General features: G+C 46.7%; 1 protein-coding gene across 2 annotated transcripts in view; it reads left to right on the forward strand.

The window, feature by feature from the left end:
* CPO (carboxypeptidase O) overlaps positions 1-20,477 on the forward strand; it is a 200,785-nt gene that overhangs the window by 15,098 nt on the left and 165,210 nt on the right. Inside the window, exon 1 of one of the 2 annotated variants that reach the window (XM_077448498.1) lies at positions 14,433-14,545. The exons of the other annotated variant lie outside the window; for it this stretch is intronic. Within the exon in view, the coding sequence (XP_077304624.1) occupies positions 14,448-14,545 (98 nt within the window). The 5' untranslated portion in view covers positions 14,433-14,447. Of the gene's footprint in view, positions 1-14,432; positions 14,546-20,477 lie in introns of those variants that run through there. 2 annotated transcript variants of the gene reach the window in all.

A 20,477-nucleotide genomic window follows, 5' to 3' on the forward strand; every position in this document is an offset into this window, starting at 1 on the left:
TATTTGAGATATAGGGGTTTATTTACTAAAGGCAAATAGACACTCAAATAGTTGCACTCTGCAAGGGCAGTTACTCCAGAGTTTATAGCAGGGGCCAGTATGAGCAGGAGCCAGTATCATTATGAAAGGAGTGCAGAAGGTATGAAAGCAGCCAATATGTGTATTAAAGAATTGCATTGGGTATGGCAAGTACTGCAGTACATGCAGTAGAGGATTGTAGAGAGTATAACAATAGATAGCATGCGCATAAGAGTGTGGAAGGTATGACAGTGGCCAGAGTAAACAGGAGAGTAGTGTTTTTAGAGAACAAAGTGAGTGCAAGTGTGGGGTGCAGATAGTATGAGAATGGGCATTATGTGAGCATAAAGTGTATGATTGCTTGCAGTACATGCAGTAGAGATATGCAGAAGGTATGACAATAATCGGGTGGTAATGACAGAAGGCTATGATAATGTGTATAAACAATGTACGGACAGGGCATGTAAGCCATGGAGAGAAAGGAGTTGAAAGTACGCTCCCTTTGCCCCCATTGCTACCGTCCTTTTTCTTTTGGGCAGTGCATACCCAATCGGTCCAGGACTAGCATCACTACTATAAATGCGCTCTTATAGTCATTAGTCAGTATAGTTCCAGAGCTTGGTTGATTAAACTAGTATTTCTCACTGCTGCACTTGAGGTAGCCTTGCCACTGTTTATGCTGATCTGGGTACCAAATGTCATCTTATGACTAGTCCTTACTGTAAAGCCCCGTACACACGAGAGGACTTATGTCCGACAGACTTCCGAAGGAGTTCTGCCGGAGTTCCGACAGAGTTCTGACGGACTTTTCGACTGAGCGGACTTGGCCACATACAATCACACCAAACTCCGACGGATTCGAACGTGATGACGTACGACTGGACTCGAATAAGGAAGTTCATAGCCAGTAGCCAATAGCTGCCCTAGCGTCGGTTTTAGTCCGTCGGAATAGCATACACACGAGCAAATTTTTCGGTAGGAACTGGGTCCGGCGGAGTTCCGTCGGAAAAAATTGAAGCATGTTCCATTTTCTAAAGTCTGTCAGACTTTTGCGAATCAAAAGTCCGTTGCAGCCCACACACGATCGAATAGTCTGACGGAATCATTCCGTCGGACTTTGGATGTTGAAAAGTCCGCTCGTGTGTACGGGGCTTTAATCACTTTGTATGCTAAATTGTGTTATTGCCATTGTTAATCCATTTTATGCTTGTCTAGTTACCAACCAAATTTGGTGACAATATATTAAGTTTGCCTTTACTGCCTGGTATGGTGCCTGTTTTCTTTGATATAACACTACTATTGTATAACAAGTATCACTTTCACAAATTTCTATTGTATGTTTGTGCACCCAACCTGGTGTTGAGGGGATGGGGTTCTTGAGAAGTTTGAAGCAAAGAACAGAGGACCCACCCTATCCAGTAGCTCCTACAGGGGTAGAACTACAATTGTATTACTTAGTATTTTTTTTTTACTTTGATGACAGGTTCTCCTTATTGAGAGATCAGAGACCTATTTGACCCCTGATGTCTCTTCTGTGTTAAACAGGTGTAAAGCAGGGTCAAAAAGTCCATGATCTGCATCTGAACTGACTCGGAGCCTAGGCACACCTAGGCACCCCATAGATTAGTCTTTTTTTTCTGTTCAACCAGGGAGTTTTTATCAGGACTGCGACATTATGGTGGACACATCGGACATTATTTTGGGACCATTGTCATTTATATAGCTGTCAATGCTATACAAATGCACTGATTACTGTGTAAATTACACTGATAGTGAATGGGTTAACCACTAGGGGGCGATGAAGGGGCTACGTGCGTCCTGGGGAGTGATTCTAACTGTGGGGGGGGCTTCAAGTCACATGACAGTGATCACTGCTCCCGATGACAGGGAGCAGTGATCTCTATCATGTCACAAGGCAGAACGGGGGAAATGCCTTGTTTACATAGCCACGTCCCCGTTCTGCGGCTCCATGATATGATCGCCGGGAGACCGGCGGACATCGAGTCTGCTGGTCCCATTGGCATGGTCATGCTGTACCCGGCGGGCATGCGCCTGCTATCCTCTTAAAGGGGACATACAGGTACGCCCATTTGCCCACCGCTGCCATTGTGCATTAGGAGTGCAGCGGTCTGCAGTTGGTTAAGGGAGACATTTTGTGAGACATTTTAGATTATTAAGGGGTTCTCACCCATGCAGGATAAGGGATTCTGGGCTAGTCTTTAAGTGGGAAAGAGCTTCCAACCCGGATTACAAGAAGCAGTCAGCAGGGGTCTGTGAGAGGTTGGGTGGAACAGCACAAACGTGAGAGAAATATGTGCTGCCTGGTTTAGAGGATGGTGACCTTGTTGTTGGGAGTTTTGAGGCAGACGGAGACGTAACCCTGTTAGGAGGCAAGTTAACTCAGGCGGTGTGACAAAATTTTGATTTAGACTACTTTGCTTTTACCAGTGTGGTTGGCTGATGATCCTGGGCACTCCAATATTACCCTTCCTTTTTGGGTATAATTTACCCCAAAAGTGTGTGCATAATCTAAAGAGTTGCATACCTCAAATCACAGTAGCAGACATGTGGATATCACACATCCTTTGTAGCAGAGCCCTGAATACTGGATGCTGGGTAATGGGACACTGTGCAAACAGCGTGAATTCTAAAACCAAAAGTTAAAGCCATCCTGTGCTCTAAAAATTACCCACTCATGTGATCCAACCTGCAAATGGAAATATTTCCTCTCAATCCAGCCTTGGTCATCATGGGAACACAGGATACTAATTAATCAATACTCATTTATTCAGATAAACGGAATGACCTTAACCACTTCAATACCTGGAACTTTTATCCCCTTCCTGGCCAGGCCAATTTTCAGGTTTTAGCAATGTCACACTCTGAATGACAATTGCGTGGTCATACTAAACTGTACCCAAATTAAATTTTTATCATTTTTTGGGGGGCAAATAGATCTTTCTTTTGGTAGTATTTAATAAACATTTTTTTTTTTGCTAAACAAATGACAGTTTTGAAAAAAAAAATGTTTTTATTAGTTTCTGCTATAAAATTTTGCAAATAAGTACATTTCCTCCTTCACTGATGTGCACTGATGAGGTGGCACTGATAGGCACTGATTGGCGACACTGAAGGGCACTGGTAGGCAGCACTGATGGGGCTGCACTGATGATCATTGCCCGGATTATCTGTTTAGCTGTCCCCCCATAACGCTTGCTGATTACCAGCTCTCCTCACACTGTGACAGTGCGTGAGGAAAGGAATGCTGATAACCAGCAAGTTTGATTACATGTGATCAGCTGTGATTGGGCAAAGCTTATCACATGGTAAAAGGCCACTATTATATACAGTATATACTGTGTATATATATATATATATATATATATATATATATATATATACACACACACAGTATCTCACAAAAGTGAGTACACCCCTCACATTTTTGTAATTTTTTTTATACATTTTCATGTGACAACACTGGAGAAATTACACTTTACACTTACAGTTTAACAGGACAGGTTTCACGCAGACTAAGGACATGGATTACTGGAACCATGTCCGGTGGTCTGATGAGACAAAGATAAAATGATATGGTTCAGATGGTGTTAAGCGTGTGTGACGGCAATGATTGCCAAAATGTACTGTGTTATACTAAAGCAGAGCATGATCCCCTCCCTTCAGAGACTGGGCTGCAGGGCAGTATTCCAACATAACGACCCAAAACACACCTCCAAGTCGACCACTGCCTTGCTAAAGAAGCTGGACTGGCCAAGCATGTCTCCAGACCTAAACCCTTTTGAGCATCTGTTTGGCATCCTCAAACAGAAGGTGGAGGAGCGCAAGGTCTCTAACATCCACCAGCTTCGTGATGTCGTCATTGAGGAGTAGAAAAGTAGAAAGGACTCTAGTGGCAACCTGTGAAGCTCTGGTGAACTCCATGCCCCAGAGGGTTAAGGCAGTGCTGGAAAATAATGGTGGCCATACAATATATTGACACTTTGGGCCCAATTTTCACTTAGGGGTGTGCTCACTTTTGTTGCCAGTGGTTTAGACATTAATGGCTGTGTGTTGAGTTATTTTGAGGAGACAGCAAATTTACACTGTTATACAACTACTTTACATTGTAGCAAAGTGTCAGTTCTTCAGTGTTGTCTAGGGATGAGCCGAACACCCCCCGGTTCGGTTCGCACCAGAACTTTCGAACGGACCCCAAATTCGAACGAACTTTAGAACCCCATTGAAGTCTATGGGACTCGAACGTTCGAAATTAAAAGTGCTAATTATAACGGCTAATATGCAAGATACTGTCCTAAAAAGGGTTTGGGGACCTGGCTCCTGCCCCAGGGGACATGGGTCAATGCCTAAAATGTTTTTAAAAATGGCCGTTTTGGCGGAAGCACTGATTTTAATGACGATTAAAGTGAAAAAAAAAGTGAAATATTCCTTTAAATATGGTGCCTGGGGGTGTCTGTAGTATGCCTGTGAAGTGCCACGTGTTTCCTGTGTTTAGAACAGTCCCTGCACAAAATTACATTAAACGGAAATAACACCATTTAAAACTGCTTGCGGTTTTAATGTTATATCTGGTTCCTGCAATATGGTTTCAAAATCATTGAGAAAAATGGCATGGGTAGCCCTCCCTGCCCATTACCAGCCTATTTGGGTCTTGTACGCATATTAGGGGAACCCTGTACCCAAATTAAAAAAAGGAAATGCGTGTGGCCCCCAGGCCCTATATACTCAGAACAGCAGTATACAGGCGGTGCAAACAAGACAGGGACTGTGTAGGTTTGTTGTGTTAAGTTGAATCTGTTTGTAATTTTCAACTGGTACATTTTTAAAGTGTAGCTCCAGTCAAAAAAACAATTTTTAAGCTTTTTGGAAAACATAGGGAAGGGTTATCACCCCTGTATAATTTGTTTTGTCGTCCATCTTTTTCCATCTCACTTGCTGTTGTCTCCTTCCATTTGCAAGTGGGAGATGTTTGTAAATTGGATGTTTGAAAGTAGGGGCCTGCCCTATATGCTCTGCAGAAATGGCGGAACAAGGTGTTGGTTTTGCCACAACATTGTAAGCCCTCAAAGTGACTCTTGGTGGGCGCTGGAGCGCCCTGCTGTGAACAATTATATTAAGAATTGTAATTACATGCCATTGTTGAACAGTGGTAGAAAAATTGACCTTTGGTGGTTGTGGTGCTGGTGCCACAACACTATAAGTCCTCACCGTTACTCTGGGTGGGCACAGGAAGGGGCACTCCTGTGAAATATTATATCAAGAATTGTAATTACATGTCCCTGTTAAACAGGGGCAGAAAAATTTGGCCTTAGGCACTGCTGCTGGTGCTACCACACTGCAACCTCTCCCATATACTCTAGTTTTATTGCAGGAATTAGCCCTGCTGCAAAGCATTGCATCAAAAATTGTAATTAAACGCCCCTGTTAAACAGGGGCAGAAAAATTGGGCCTTAGGCACTGGTGCTGGTGCCACCACACTGCAACCTCTTCCATATACTCTAGTTCTATTGCAGGAATTAGCCCTGCTGCAAAACATTGCATCAAAAATTTTAATTAAACGCCCCTGTTAAACAGGGGCAGAAAAATTGGGCCTTAGGCACTGGTGCTGGTGCCACCACACTGCAACCTCTTCCATATACTCTAGTTTTATTGCAGGAATTAGCCCTGCTGCAAAGCATTGCATCAAAAATTGTAATTAAACGCCCCTGTTAAACAGGGGCAGAAAAATTGTGCTGATGGTATCAACCAGAAACAGAAATGTTCTTCCAACACATCAGCGGAGGAGGAAGAGGATAGACAATCAACATAACAGGACAGTCACTCAGCATCAGCATAGGCAGTCTTGAAGGGATGTGATATTTCAAAAAAAATTACTCTGTTACATCAGCTTCAGGTGCTTGGTAGCTGTGGGTGATCCAAGACTGATTCATCTTGATGAAGGTCAGTCGATCAACTGATTTGGTGGACAGGCGCACCCTGTGATCGGTAACAAAGCCACCAGCAGCACTGAAGGTGCGTTCCGAAAGAACGCTGGATGCAGGACAGGCCAGTAGCTCAATTGCATACTGTGCAAGCTCTGGCCAGTGATCCATCCTCAAGACCCAGTAAGCCAGAGGATTTTCGGTGGGAAAGGTGTCCAAGTCTGACCTTGCCCCTAGGTATTCCTGCACCATGTAAATCAGACGCTGGCGATGGGTGCTGGAACCGATCATACCTTGGGGCTGCGGACTAAAAAATTATCTGAAAGCATCAGTCAAACGGCCACCTTCTCCACTGCTCCTTCTGACCGATGCCTCAGCAACACGTTGTCCAGGACCAGGAGTTTGTAACCTCCCAGTCTCTGGGAACGCGTTGCACAGACCTTTCTGCAAGGCCTCCCGGAGATGTCTCATCCTCTGCTCCCTCTGCGATGGCAAGATAAGGTCGGCAACCTTACCCTTGTACCGTGGATCAAGGAGAGTGGCCAGCCAGTAATGGTCCCTCTCCTTGATCCGAAGAATACGAGGATCCTTCCGCAGGCTTTGCAGGATCAGGGAGGCCATGCAGCGTAGGTTAGCTGAGGCATTCGGTCCGGAGTCCTCTGGGTCACTAAGGACAACATGATCCGCAGCTACCTCCTCCCAGCCACGTACAAGTCCACGTTTTTCTTGGGACTGTAAATCATCCCTACAAGACTGCTGCTGCTGCTGCTGCTGATGCTGAGTGCCAGCCTCCACCTCCATGCTGACACAATCATCCTCCTCCTCCTCTTCCTCCTCCTCATCCTCTTCCTGTGTGATGGGTGGCACAGCAGGAACACTGTCTGGATAAAGGGGGCCTTGAGAGGCAAGGAAGTCCTCCTCTTCCTGCCTCTGTTCTGCCTCAAGTGCCCTGTCCATTATTCCACGCAGCGTATGCTCCAAGAGGTGGACAAGAGGTACAGTGTCACTGATGCATGCACTGTCACTGCTCACCATCCTTGTGGCCTCCTCAAACGGTGACAGGACAGTGCATGCATCCCTGATCATGCCCCACTGGCGTGGTGAGAAAAAACCGAGCTCCCTTGACCCTGTCCTGGTGCCGTAGTCGCACAGGTACTCATTGATGGCCCTCTGCTGCGTGTGCAGCCGCTGCAGCATGGCCAACGTTGAGTTCCATCTGGTGGGCATGTCACATATAAGGCGGTTCTTGGGCAGGTTCAACTTCTTTTGGAGCTCAGCCAGCCGAGCACAGGCATTAAATGATCGGCGGAAATGCACACAGACTTTCCTGGCCTGCTTCAGGACATCCTGTAAGCCGGGGTACCTGCCCAAGAACCGCTGCACCACCAGGTTAAGGACGTGAGCTACACAGGGCACATGGGTCAGTTGTCCCTGTCAGAGGGCGGAGAGGAGGTTGGTGCCATTGTCACAAACCACCATTCCTGGCTTAAGCTGGTGTGGCGTCAACCACCTCTCGGCCTGCCCCTGCACAGCTGACAAAACATCCACCCCAGTGTGGCTCCTGTCCCCCAAACAAACCAGCGCAAGCACGGCATGGCATCGTTTTGCCTGCGTACTTGCATAGCCCCTGGAACGCCTACGAAGCACCGCTGGTTCTGAGGACAGAGCACTGGAAGAGGCCATGGAGGAAGAAGAAGAGGAGGGGGTGGAGGAGAGAGGTGTGTCACAACCAATAGTAGCATTTTGGAGGCGTGGTGGCGGAACAACCTCCAACACTACTGCACCTTGTCCTGCATCCTTCCCAGCTGCCAGAAGAGTGACCCAATGGGCCGTGAAAGACAGGTAACGTCCCTGTCCATGCCTGCTGGACCATGAGTCAGCGGTAATATGCACCTTACCGCTGACCGCCCTGTCCAGCGAGGCAAGGACATTGCCTTCCACATGCCGCTAGCATTCAACCGCTGGGCATGTGGATGGCTGGGAGTGAACTTCTTTCGCCGGTCCAGCAGCTGGGGCAGGGACATTTGCCTGCTATAATCGGACGTGGGTGTACCGCTAGCAGAGTTCCCGGAAGCACTTGGCTGTGACACACCTAATTCTACACCTTCATTCCTCTCAGAGCAGGTTTCAGAGAGGACTGAAGGTCTAGTGGGGTTGGAGATGCCAGCTGATGAGGAGCAAGGGGAGGTCCGCTTTGTTCTTTGGTGTGGGTCTTTGAGGTACGCTTGCCAACGAGCTGCATGGCAGGTCAACATATGTCTGGTCAAGCATGTGGTGCCCAAGTGGCTGATGTTTTGGCCACGCGAGATACGCTTGAGACATATGTTGCAAATAGCAGCGGTGCGATCTGATGCACTCGTCTCAAAAAAGGCCCACACCAAAGAACTTTTAGAATAACGCGCAGAGGCAGCGCCCTGCACAGGCGGAGCTCGGTGGTGTGATTCAGTCGGTGTGCTGCCCCTAAGCTGGCCCCTGGAGGGCATCCTGCCACGTTGGACATGTGCCTCCTCCTCCTCTCTCCTTCCAGGCACCCATGTGGAGTCAGTGCCCTCATCATCCCCTCCCTCTTCATCGCTGTAGCAAACCTGGCAGTATGCTGCAGCTTGTGGAACATGACTGCCAGATTGCTGTCCTTCTTGAGCATCCCCTCTCTCTGTGCTCACGCTACTGCCTTCCTCTAGCTGAGTGTCACCATCAGAGCCCACAAAACACTGGGCATCCTCCTGGAGCATGTACCCAACACTGTGCTCAAAGAGTTCAGGAGACTCCTCAGGAGGACGTGGTGGGTCTAGGGAAGGAGTCACTGATGATGACATTGAGAGGAGGGAAGACGATGCGTTGGCAGCTGCTTTGCTAGTACCCTGAGACTGGGTGAGAGAGGATGAGGAGGATGAAGAGGGCTGGGTCATCCACTCTACCAAGTCGTTGGCATGTTGCGGCTCAACATGTCCAGCTGCCGAAAAGAAGGACATGCGTGTCCCATGGCCACGTGCTGATGACAATGCACCGCGTCCACGACCAGCACTGTTGTCTCTAGACACAGAGCCTGCTTGCCCTCTTTTATCGGCTCGCGCCTGTCTGCCTCTCCTTGCTGGCCTTCCAGACATGGTAATGGCCTGAAGGGAGTTGGGTAAAAAAGCAGTTGGGTAGTGTATATTGTGCTAGAGGCACACAACACCCACTAACTCCTGCAGATGCCTTTATTATAGAACACCAGAGATAAAGGGGTATATACAGATGTATACTGTGCTGTGCTGGAGGCACACACAACTTCCAATAACTCCTGCAGATGGCAAGTGGTCTCAAATAGAGAAGAGCTATGTAGGTGGATATAGTGGTATGTACTGGGTACAGAGCACGCAGACAGCACGCACTAGCTCCTAACACTACTGACTGCAAGCTCTATTATAAAAGATAGATCACTAGCTAAATAGGTGAGGTGAATATAGCGGTGTATACTGCGGTCAGGGCACGCAGACAACAACCACTACACAACAGCAAGATCGAAAATCGGCCGAAAACGATCGGTGTGTACTGTGTTGAAGGTACACAGAACACCCACTAACTCCTGCAGATGCCTTTATTATAGAACACCAGAGATAAAGGGGTATATACAGATGTATACTGTGCTGTGCTGGAGGCACACACAACTTTCAATAACTCCTGCAGATGGCAAGTGGGCTCAAATGGAGAACAGCTATGTAGGTGGATATAGCGGTATGTACTGGGTACAGAGCACGCAGACAGCACGCACTAGCTCCTAACACTACTGACTGCAAGCTCTATTATAAAAGATAGATCACTAGCTATATAGGTGAGGTTAATATAGCGGTGTATACTGCGGTCAGGGCATGCAGACAACAACCACTACACAACAGCAAGATCGAAAATCGGCCGAAAACGTTCGGTGTGTACTGTGTTGAAGGTACACAGAACACCCACTGCTTCAGACGCCAACACACTACACAAGGCCGCCGCGCTGGCGGCCTTATATAGTGTGGGGCGTGCACTACACAGCCTGAGCTATGATTGGCCACAGGCATCCTGCCTGTGGCCAATCATGGCTCTCCTCGCTGCTGGCGCTGCGATTGGCCAAGCATGCGGGGTCACAGTGCATGCTTGGCCAATCATGAGCCAGCAATGCACTGCGCCATCGCAGTGCATTGTGGGCCGTGAGCGCCACACGAATTTGGCGCGAACGGACCAAAATGTTCAGACTTCGCCGAACGGACGAACAGCCGATGTTCGAGTCGAACGTATGTTCGACTCGAACACGAAGCTCATCCCTAGTGTTGTCACATGAAAAGATATAATAAAATATTTACAAAAATGTGAGTGGTTTACTCACTTTTGTGATATTTTTTAGATACTGTATATGTATATATACTGTACAGTATATAATACTACTCATAGTACTTCTCTTTTGCAATAATTACACTGTTCAGAATGAGAAATGGCTATGGTGCCACTTGAGGAAGCTTCACCTTAGTTTTGGCATAGCAAAGAGGGTCAGCACACCAGGACTGGATATTGCTGGAATGTGCAAGAGCTAAGTATGTATTGCATTCATCATAATAGGAATGACCCATGTAGCAACTAGGGATGAGCCGAACACCTCCTGGTTCGGTCTGCACCAGAAAATGCGAACAGAAAAAAAACACAAACACTGTTAAAGTCTAAGGGACACAAACGTGTTCATTTTAAAGGCTTATAAGTATATAGGGACTCGGGTACTGCCCCAGGGGAAATGTACCAATGCAAATAAAAATTTGCGTTTTTTTCTGGAGCAGTGATTTTAATAATGTAGCGCATTTTTCCCATGTTTATAACAGTACCGCGGCAAAATTTAATTTCAAAAGGAAGAAATGTCATAAAAAATTCCTCATGGCTGTAATGTATTGCCAAATCCCGGCAATATACATAAAAAATCATTAGAAAAAACAGCATGCCCCCCCAGGCCCTTCATGTCTGGTATGGATATTAAGGGGAACTCCACGCCAACATGTTTTTCGAAAAAATGGTGTGTATATAATATATATTATGTTTTTTAATTCATTTGGCACATTTTGTTGTATATTTGTTTTTATATATCATGTTTAACACAAGTAAGAAGGAGAAATGGAAGTGATTGGGGAATATGATTGTATGTAATTTACACTAGATTTAATTTAATTTGTTTAAAGGGGCAAGTGCTGTATCAATACAATTATTGGTGCGCTGCATATCCATGTGATATTTGCACATCAGCTAAGGGTAGGAAAAAGGAGGGGGTGGAATTAAAGCATGTATCTTTTATATTCATCCAGTGGTATACCTGGTGAAGCAGATGGAAGAGGCTATGTGCCATGGCTACAGCCTTGTTGGGTGCTCTAGAACCTCAAGCCAGATGTAGATTGCTGCATTATGTGCAACTCTGCAGGCTTTGCAGTACCATGCCCATCAGCCCCATCAGACCTCAAATACAAAGGTGGCACAGATGGAAAGTTCTCCTATGCTATTTTTTGCAGGTTGAGGTATGGGAGAAGATTTTTACTGTGGTTAGGGTCAACATTGAGGGAGGAATTTTTGCTTGGAAGAGAAGGAAAGAACATTGTATATTGTCATGATTGCACAGACATGATTGCACAGGCATCAAGATACAGGATGCAGATACTGGGCAGAAATGGGAACAGGATCATGGGAGGAATAAGGATCAGTATAAATCAGTAAGCAGGCATATGGCTAACAGGCAAAACACTGAAGCACCAATGAAAGTCAAGGGATATATATGTTCCCAGGAAGACACCCACTCGTGGCAACTATGCCCTTTAGCTCCCACAGTGCCATTGGCAGGTTATCCAAATCCTAACAGCCCCCAATGGAGCAGCCCTTGGCTGCTCCATCAATCCTTGATCCTCAAAGTTCAACTGAATGTTCCTTGTGCTGAGTAAGTCCAAAAAAGAGAAGGTCTCCCATCATTAGTGCCTGCAAACATTCAAGACCTCTTTAGCCCATAGTTCAACCTGCAGAATATCCTGCCATTGGGGTCTGGAAACTGGCTAGGTGCCCCACTGCTGAGGTCCTCATAGATATATGGACCTTGACATCTCAAGTGCCTCAAGACAGCAGCTACCCCAATGGGATACCATGGATCAGCCAAAGATTTAGCACTGGTGTCATTTGACAGTACTGGAACCCTGACACCAGGGTGTCTTATCATAATCAAATAGCTTACCTGATTCCAAAGACCCATTCTGAACACCAACTGCCACTTTCCAGGGCATAGCTACCCAAATTGGGTCCCCAAGTGCACCTGAAGTCACAGCAATGGTGTTTGGATCATGGCAAGGCACAAATGGTACTCTGCCATACCCCTGATGATCACTACTACTAGAGCTGTTATGGCAAAGTCAACTACTAACTACAGAGGAAATGCCTGGAACACCAGATTTTGGTGCAACAGGAGCAATACACTGCAAAAGGGACTCGGGTAGGCTCGGAAGCAGATCATCAGAGGCAGGCTTGACAGCAGGTAAAAGATGAGCAGAGGCAGGCTGGGCAGCAGGTGAAGGCTCAATAAATTTAGCAGCAAAGGATCAGCAAAGTGAGGTTAAATAGCTGACAGACTGATCAGTGAAATCTGGCTGGACAGCAGACATTGGATCAGCAAAGTCAGTCTAGGCAGCAGAAAGAGGGTCAGAGTAGTCAAGCTAAATAGCAGGCAGAGGATCAATGAAATCAACAGCAGGCAGAGGAGCAGTAGCTTCAGGCTGGATAGCATGTGGCATATCAGCAGAGTCAGAATGGACAGTAGGAAACACACAGTATCAGTGACCTCAGGCTTGGAAGCAAGTGGCGTATCAATGACAGCACACTGGTTAGGGGTAAAGGATCAATGGCATCTGGCTAGGTAGCTGGTGAAGCACCAATGGAGTCAAGCTGGAGAGCAGGCAAAGGATCTGTAGAAAAAGAGTGGACAGCAGTAAGAGGATCAGTGGCTTTAAGCTTGATAGTAGGTGAAGCACTAATGAAGCCAAGCTGAATAGCAAATAATGACCCCACTAGGCTGAGTGGGTCAGTCGATCACATGGATGGATGGATGGAACCTATTAGAAAGGCCTGAGCAGATGTTTTTGCTGTTAAAGGCCAGGGTGCTGAAAGTCCCAAATATTAGATGGCAGTAGTCAGAGCTGAGGCTGTGTCAGAGTAGACTGATCTGTAGTTGATGCAGTGACAGGCTCTACCTTTCCAGCAGCCATCATGAAGTGGAACCTAGTTACTTGCTGATTGTTGGGAGACACCCGTGGGTGGCCCTGGAACTTCGACCTTCAGCTCTGGAAACCACAGTACCACCACCAGCAGGGGACCCAGGTTCTGAAAGTTGTCTAGATTTGCGGTTGGGGGAGAGAAATTTTGCTGCATTACGGTCTCTGGTCCTCCCTCTTTCAAAATGCTAACAAAGATGTCTTGCAACTCCATTCCTCAGCTACTTGGTTATTCTACATTAGGAGAAATAAAATGTAATGTTATTCGGTCTTGCAGTATCTGCAATATCTGCAGCAGTTTAGTGAATATTGTAGTTTATGTCAAATCTTGAGCCACCAAGAATGGTAAGAAGTCATCAAGATGATTCAACTTGCTAGGCTCTGGTAACAATTTACAATTTTTCATGTTTTTTTTTTTTCTTACAGCTCTTAAAAAGGAAAAACTGAACTTGTTACTGTGTAGTACCAGTTTCTGTGTATCTTGAGTTTTCTCCAGGAGGTGGCTGCATTGTCCAGAACAGTTTTTTTTATTAGTCTTTCCAACTTAATGGTAGCAGCTAGTTTCTGATAATTCTATTAATATCACAATGAATATCTGCTGTATTTTCATTTTATTTATACATATATTTCAAGTGATATAATCATAACCAATGAGCAATAAAGGTATCTCGACCAGTGTCAGCATCAGTCAGTATTACCAGTATTAAACCATCTTAAAAAAAAAAAACTCTAGCTCTCTGTCTCCTATATATAGTATATTGTACTGTACACAGTATAATATAAATTACATTGTACAGCTAATACATACGTCCTTTAAATTAAACTTACATGACAGTTTATATTACAATATTTGAAATCTAATAGTAACCATAAAAATCTTTAAATTGCAAACTTTTTATATTAAAATCTCATAGTAATGAAACCTTAGAAGGTGTTAAACTGCAAAACATTTTCTCCTGTAAGGCAGTGCCAGAGGATGTCTGTAGTAAGTGGGAGTGTAGCTTTAAGGGATCATCGGATTAATTAAAGCGTGCCTTTCTCCATATGTGCATTCTCTTTTGTTTAGAAAAGAATAGCTAAGGACCTAGCCATGCGCGCCATTCATTTGTTTAATTCTGTCACTATTGTTTTTAAAAACCTGTCTTCAAATCGTCACCATAATGGGCTCCGTTCAGACACGCTCCAGGGAGCCTGCTGATGCGCTGACATCAGCTCCCGGAGCATCGTGGGTAGCCAGCGTATTAAAATGGAGCCAAGCACACAAGATTGTGGGCAGCTGGCTCTGGCCAGTACTCTCCCAGCAAAGAACAGATTGAAGAGAAAAAGAAGAGACAGCTTTAGCAGGTAAACATCTGGGATCTTTTTTTTTTTCTGTTAACCATTTTGCTGCTAGAAGATGACTGAGAATTTGTTAAGCAGCCCTCGTGAACTGCTATATGTAATGGTTTGCTTATATGCTAAAAAATATTATAAATAGAACCAGTTCCACTATGTCCACACTTTAATTCTAGCTATTGACATCAGAAGATTTTTTTGACATGTGGCCGCTAAGGATCTTTCTTGTAATATCTTTCTATAAACATGCGTACACATGTCATCTGATCGTATATGTTTATGGCTGTGAATTGGAGGGGAGTTCAGAAGGATATCCCTAGTGTCAGCTAATCTACAAAAAATAAATTTAAGATCCAGGCGCAGACATACCAGTGAGAGTAAATAGTGGGCAAGTGTAGTGATGGACGAACTTCCGACGGGACGTTTCGCGAACGCGAAACGCGAACGGACACAAACGTTCGCGAAAACGACCGTTCGCCGCGGGCTCCATTGACTTCAATGGGAGGCGAATTTCGCAAACCTTTAGGTCGAATTTGCGGCCACGGGGTAATTATTAGGGGGTAGCACGTAGTCCCACCACCTGGACAATAGCATAATACATGTATGAGGTGAATTTGGGATCGATAACTACAAGCATTTTTTTTTTATTTGGGAAATTGTTCTGACAATTCAGGACTATGGAGCTAATGAAGGCAATGGAGGAGAGGGAAGGTCAGGGACCAGGGTAGGCAAACAAGAGGGTGCAGGAGATACAGAGCACTGACAGCAGCACCGTAATACAGAGCACTGACATCAGCACCGTGACATACAGCGCTGACAGCAGCTCCGTGACATACAGCGCTGACAGCAGCTCCGTGACATACAGCGCTGACAGCAGCTCCGTGACATACAGCGCTGACAGCAGCTCCGTGACATACAGCGCTGACAGCAGCTCCGTGACATACAGCGCTGACAGCAGCACCGTGACATACAGCGCTGACAGCAGCTCCGTGACATACAGCGCTGACAGCAGCTCCGTGACATACAGCGCTGACAGCAGCTCCGTGACATACAGCACTGACAGCAGCTCCGTGACATACAGCGCTGACAGCAGCTCCGTGACATACAGCGCTGACAGCAGCACCGTGACATACAGCGCTGACAGCAGCTCCGTGACATACAGCGCTGACAGCAGCTCCGTGACATACAGCGCTGACAGCAGCTCCGTGACATACAGCGCTGACAGCAGCTCCGTGACATACAGCGCTGACAGCAGCTCCGTGACATACAGCGCTGACAGCAGCTCCGTGACATACAGCGCTGACAGCAGCTCCGTGACATACAGCGCTGACAGCAGCTCCGTGACATACAGCGCTGACAGCAGCTCCGTGACATACAGCGCTGACAGCAGCTCCGTGACATACAGCGCTGACAGCAGCACCGTAAGCAGCCCCAGGAGGAAGTCAGCACAGCACAGGGATGGTGTGATCCCCTCATAATAAGAACCCCCAGGAGGAAGTCAGCACAGCACAGGGATGGTGGGAGCCCCTCATAATAAGAACACCCAGGAGGAAGTCAGCACAGCACAGGGATGGTGGGAACCCCTCATAATAAGCAGCCCCAGTAGAAATATGACACCGCTCAACCTCTTCAAAGAGGAGGGTAGGGGCATATAGTACGGTGTGCTTTTTTGGGTCAGGGAAGTGAGCCAAATGAATTAAGAAGGTCTGTGTGCTTGATTCCAAAAATTGTTTATAGACATATACATGGTCTACTGATCACATGTGTTGAATTCCTCCGAGATCCATGCCTCATTCATTTTTAGAAATGTGAGGTAGTTAACACTGTCGTGAGCTAGGCGAGTACGCTTATCGGTCACAATCCCCCCTGCTGCGCTGAACGTCCTTTCGGACAGGACACTGGATGAGGGGCAAGCCAACAGTTCGATTGCAAATTGGGCAAGCTCTGGCCAGAGGTCAAGCCTGCCCACCCAGTAGTCTAGGGGTTCATCACTCCTCAGAGCGTCCACATCGGCCGTTAACCCAATGTAGTCGGACACCTGACGGTCTAGGCGTTCCCTGATGCTGGATCCGGATGACACCTGTCGATGGGTCGGCTGAAAGAATGACCTCATATCCGAAGTCACCAACACATCTTCAAACCGGCCTCTTCTTGCAGGCGCTGTTGGATTGGTACCCGCAAATCCTTCTCTGGGAGTGGGAATTGCTCCTCTGCCAGCGCACGCAAAAGCAGAATGCAGCATTTCTCGAAGCAAGGCCTGGAAGTGCTGCATTCTGACAGCCCTCTGCGACGGCGGTAACATTTCCGCCATTTTGTGTTTGTACCGGGGATCTAAGTACGTTGCCACCCAGTACTGGTCCTTGACCCTCATGCTTTTTATACGGGGGTCCCTATTAAAACACTGGAGCATGAAGGCCCCCATTTGCACTCAAGCGGAAGGTATGTGGTGGTGGTGGTGTTGTTGGTGGTAGTGTCTTTGGGGGTGCACATAGCAGAGAGTGAAGAAGAGGGTGCAGATCGAGAGGATGAGGAGGGTGCAGAAGAATAAGGCTGAGTGAGCCACTCAACCAAGTCTGGTGCGTCCTTTAAAGTAATTGAACGCACCTTCTGCAACTTCCCACTTTGGCTCAAGGCTGTTGCTCCTGCCCTACCCCTACCACCCCTGCGGAAGGGCCTGCCTCTTCCTCTGCCTGTCATTTTTTAAATCACCCTGTGACAAAACTCTTAGTCCCTATACCGCTGAAGGACTGCTGCAGTATAGGGCAGCGGTCAGCAGTAGTGCACGTCAACCCTATGTATTGTGGACCGATAGCGGTCCTTACAGAACAGCAGACTGTACTGCACTCAGGCCTATGTACCGTAGCACCCTATACCAAGTTACCAGTCCTTATAAAAACTTTTGTGGACCAAGCAGGTTGTGTGTTAGTGTTTAGCAGACTGTGCGTCAGTCCCTATACCGCTGAAGGACTGCTGCAGTATAGGGCAGCGGTCAGCAGTAGTGCACGTCAACCCTATGTATTGTGGACCGATAGCGGTCCTTACAGAACAGCAGACTGTACTGCACTCAGGCCTATGTACCGTAGCACCCTATACCAAGTTACCAGTCCTTATAAAAACTTTTGTGGACCAAGCAGGTTGTGTGTTAGTGTTTAGCAGACTGTGCGTCAGTCCCTATACCGCTGAAGGACTGCTGCAGTATAGGGCAGCGGTCAGCAGTAGTGCACGGCAACCCTATGTATTGTGGACCGATAGCGGTCCTTACAGAACAGCAGACTGTAACGCACTCAGGCCTATGTACCGTAGCACCCTATACCAAGTTACCAGTCCTTATAAGAACTTTTGTGGACCAAGCAGGTTGTGTGTTAGTGATTAGCAGACTGTACGTCAGTCCCTATACCAATGAAGGACTGCTGCAGTATAGGGCAGCGGTCAGCAGTAGTGCACGGCAACCCTATGTATTGTGGACCGATAGCGGTCCTTACAGAACAGCAGACTGTAACGCACTCAGGCCTATGTACCGTAGCACCCTATACCAAGTTACCAGTCCTTATAAGAACTTTTGTGGACCAAGCAGGTTGTGTGTTAGTGTTTAGCAGACTGTACGTCAGTCCCTATACCAATGAAGGACTGCTGCAGTATAGGGCAGCGGTCAGCAGTAGTGCACGGCAACCCTATGTATTGTGGACCGATAGCGGTCCTTACAGAACAGCAGACTGTAACGCACTCAGGCCTATGTACCGTAGCACCCTATACCAAGTTACCAGTCCTTATAAAAACTTTTGTGGACCAAGCAGGTTGTGTGTTAGTGTTTAGCAGACTGTGCGTCAGTCCCTATACCGCTGAAGGACTGCTGCAGTATAGGGCAGCGGTCAGCAGTAGTGCACGGCAACCCTATGTATTGTGGACCGATAGCGGTCCTTACAGAACAGCAGACTGTAACGCACTCAGGCCTATGTACCGTAGCACCCTATACCAAGTTACCAGTCCTTATAAGAACTTTTGTGGACCAAGCAGGTTGTGTGTTAGTGATTAGCAGACTGTACGTCAGTCCCTATACCAATGAAGGACTGCTGCAGTATAGGGCAGCGGTCAGCAGTAGTGCACGGCAACCCTATGTATTGTGGACCGATAGCGGTCCTTACAGAACAGCAGACTGTAACGCACTCAGGCCTATGTACCGTAGCACCCTATACCAAGTTACCAGTCCTTATAAGAACTTTTGTGGACCAAGCAGGTTGTGTGTTAGTGTTTAGCAGACTGTACGTCAGTCCCTATACCAATGAAGGACTGCTGCAGTATAGGGCAGCGGTCAGCAGTAGTGCACGGCAACCCTATGTATTGTGGACCGATAGCGGTCCTTACAGAACAGCAGACTGTAACGCACTCAGGCCTATGTACCGTAGCACCCTATACCAAGTTACCAGTCCTTATAAGAACTTTTGTGGACCAAGCAGGTTGTGTATTAGTGTTTAGCAGACTGTGCGTCAGTCCCTATACCGCTGAAGGACTGCTGCAGTATAGGGCAGCGGTCAGCAGTAGTGCACGGCAACCCTATGTATTGTGGACCGATAGCGGTCCTTACAGAACAGCAGACTGTACCGCACCCAAGCCTATGTACCGTAGCACCCTAGACAGACCAAGTTACCAGTCCTGATAAAGAGCTTTGTGGAACAAGTGAGTTGTGAATGATTAGCAGACTGCAGCAGAAGGGCAGCAGTCAAGTATAATATTCTTTCTATATTTGGAAGAAAGAATATTATACGTGTACAAGCCTATTACCGTACCACTGATACCAGTCCTGAAAAGAACCTTTGTGGAACTAATAGTAACAGCAAGTCTTTAAAATTATCCTCACTGCCTGACACACTGCTTCCTGCCTGTCCCTATACAAATTGGCAAAAAAGAGTAGGCTGGAACGATTAGCTGGAACAGCTCTTTTGTGGACCTGATAGTAACAGCTAATGATGATGATGATGATGATGATGAAGAAAGACTAATCTGGCTGAGCTGTCCCTAAAATAGCAGCATACAGCGCTCTGTCCCTTTATCTAAACTGACAAAAGAAACTCAGGCTGCTGACCTAACACCTATACCAGTCCTGAAAAGAACTTTTGTGTACCAAATAGCTAGCGTTTTCTCTGTCCCTACTCCACACAGGATCCTTTCCCTACAGTGACAGAAGAAAGAATGTAAAATGGCCACCGGATCGGGTGTATTTATAGGTTAGGGGGAATGTCCAAGTGTCCATGAGCTGTCATGTCTCAATTGGTTGTCCTGTAACACATGATAAACGTGTCACGAAAGGTTAAAGTTCTTGTATACATTAAACACGTAAGTCCGCCGGGGCGAACGACGGAAAAAGGCGTTCGAACCCGCGGACGGCGAAAGTCGGAAATTCGCCGCGAAACGACCGCCGGGCGAAACGTTCGTCCATCACTAGGCAAGTGTACTGGAAGCACTACTCATAGCGCTATACCTTTAAGTGGTGTTTTCATTAGGAGGTTTATGCCTTAGTAACAGCAGCAAACCCATCTTCAGATGAATATTGTATATACACATAAGCTACTAGTAGGGGTTTAATTTTTCACAGTTTTTTAAAATTATTATTTCATAATTGATGGGAGAAATAATTTTAGGCTAACACATTGAATTAAAGAGGTAGCGCTGTAACCATTTGGATACAAGTGGACAAGTGTAGATCATCTTTAGGATCCTCTTTACCTTAGGCAAGTAGGCCTATTGAAACTCTGTTAACCCCCAGGACTTAATACACAAATCTATACACTCCAGCTGTAGTATGTGGCTAGCGTAGCCAAAGTTAGAAAACGGGACAGCATACCATACAGAAACGGAGGCAACAAGATGAAGGTCACTCAGGTGGAGCAAGGACAGGTGACAGATAGTAGGCGTAGTCTGGACAGAACAAAGGTAAGGGCAAGAG

This window comes from Lithobates pipiens, unplaced genomic scaffold (genome assembly GCF_037356315.1).
Source record: "Lithobates pipiens isolate NorthernLeopardFrog02 unplaced genomic scaffold, aLitPip1_a1.2 Scaffold_22, whole genome shotgun sequence".
Lineage (NCBI taxonomy): Eukaryota > Metazoa > Chordata > Amphibia > Anura > Ranidae > Lithobates > Lithobates pipiens.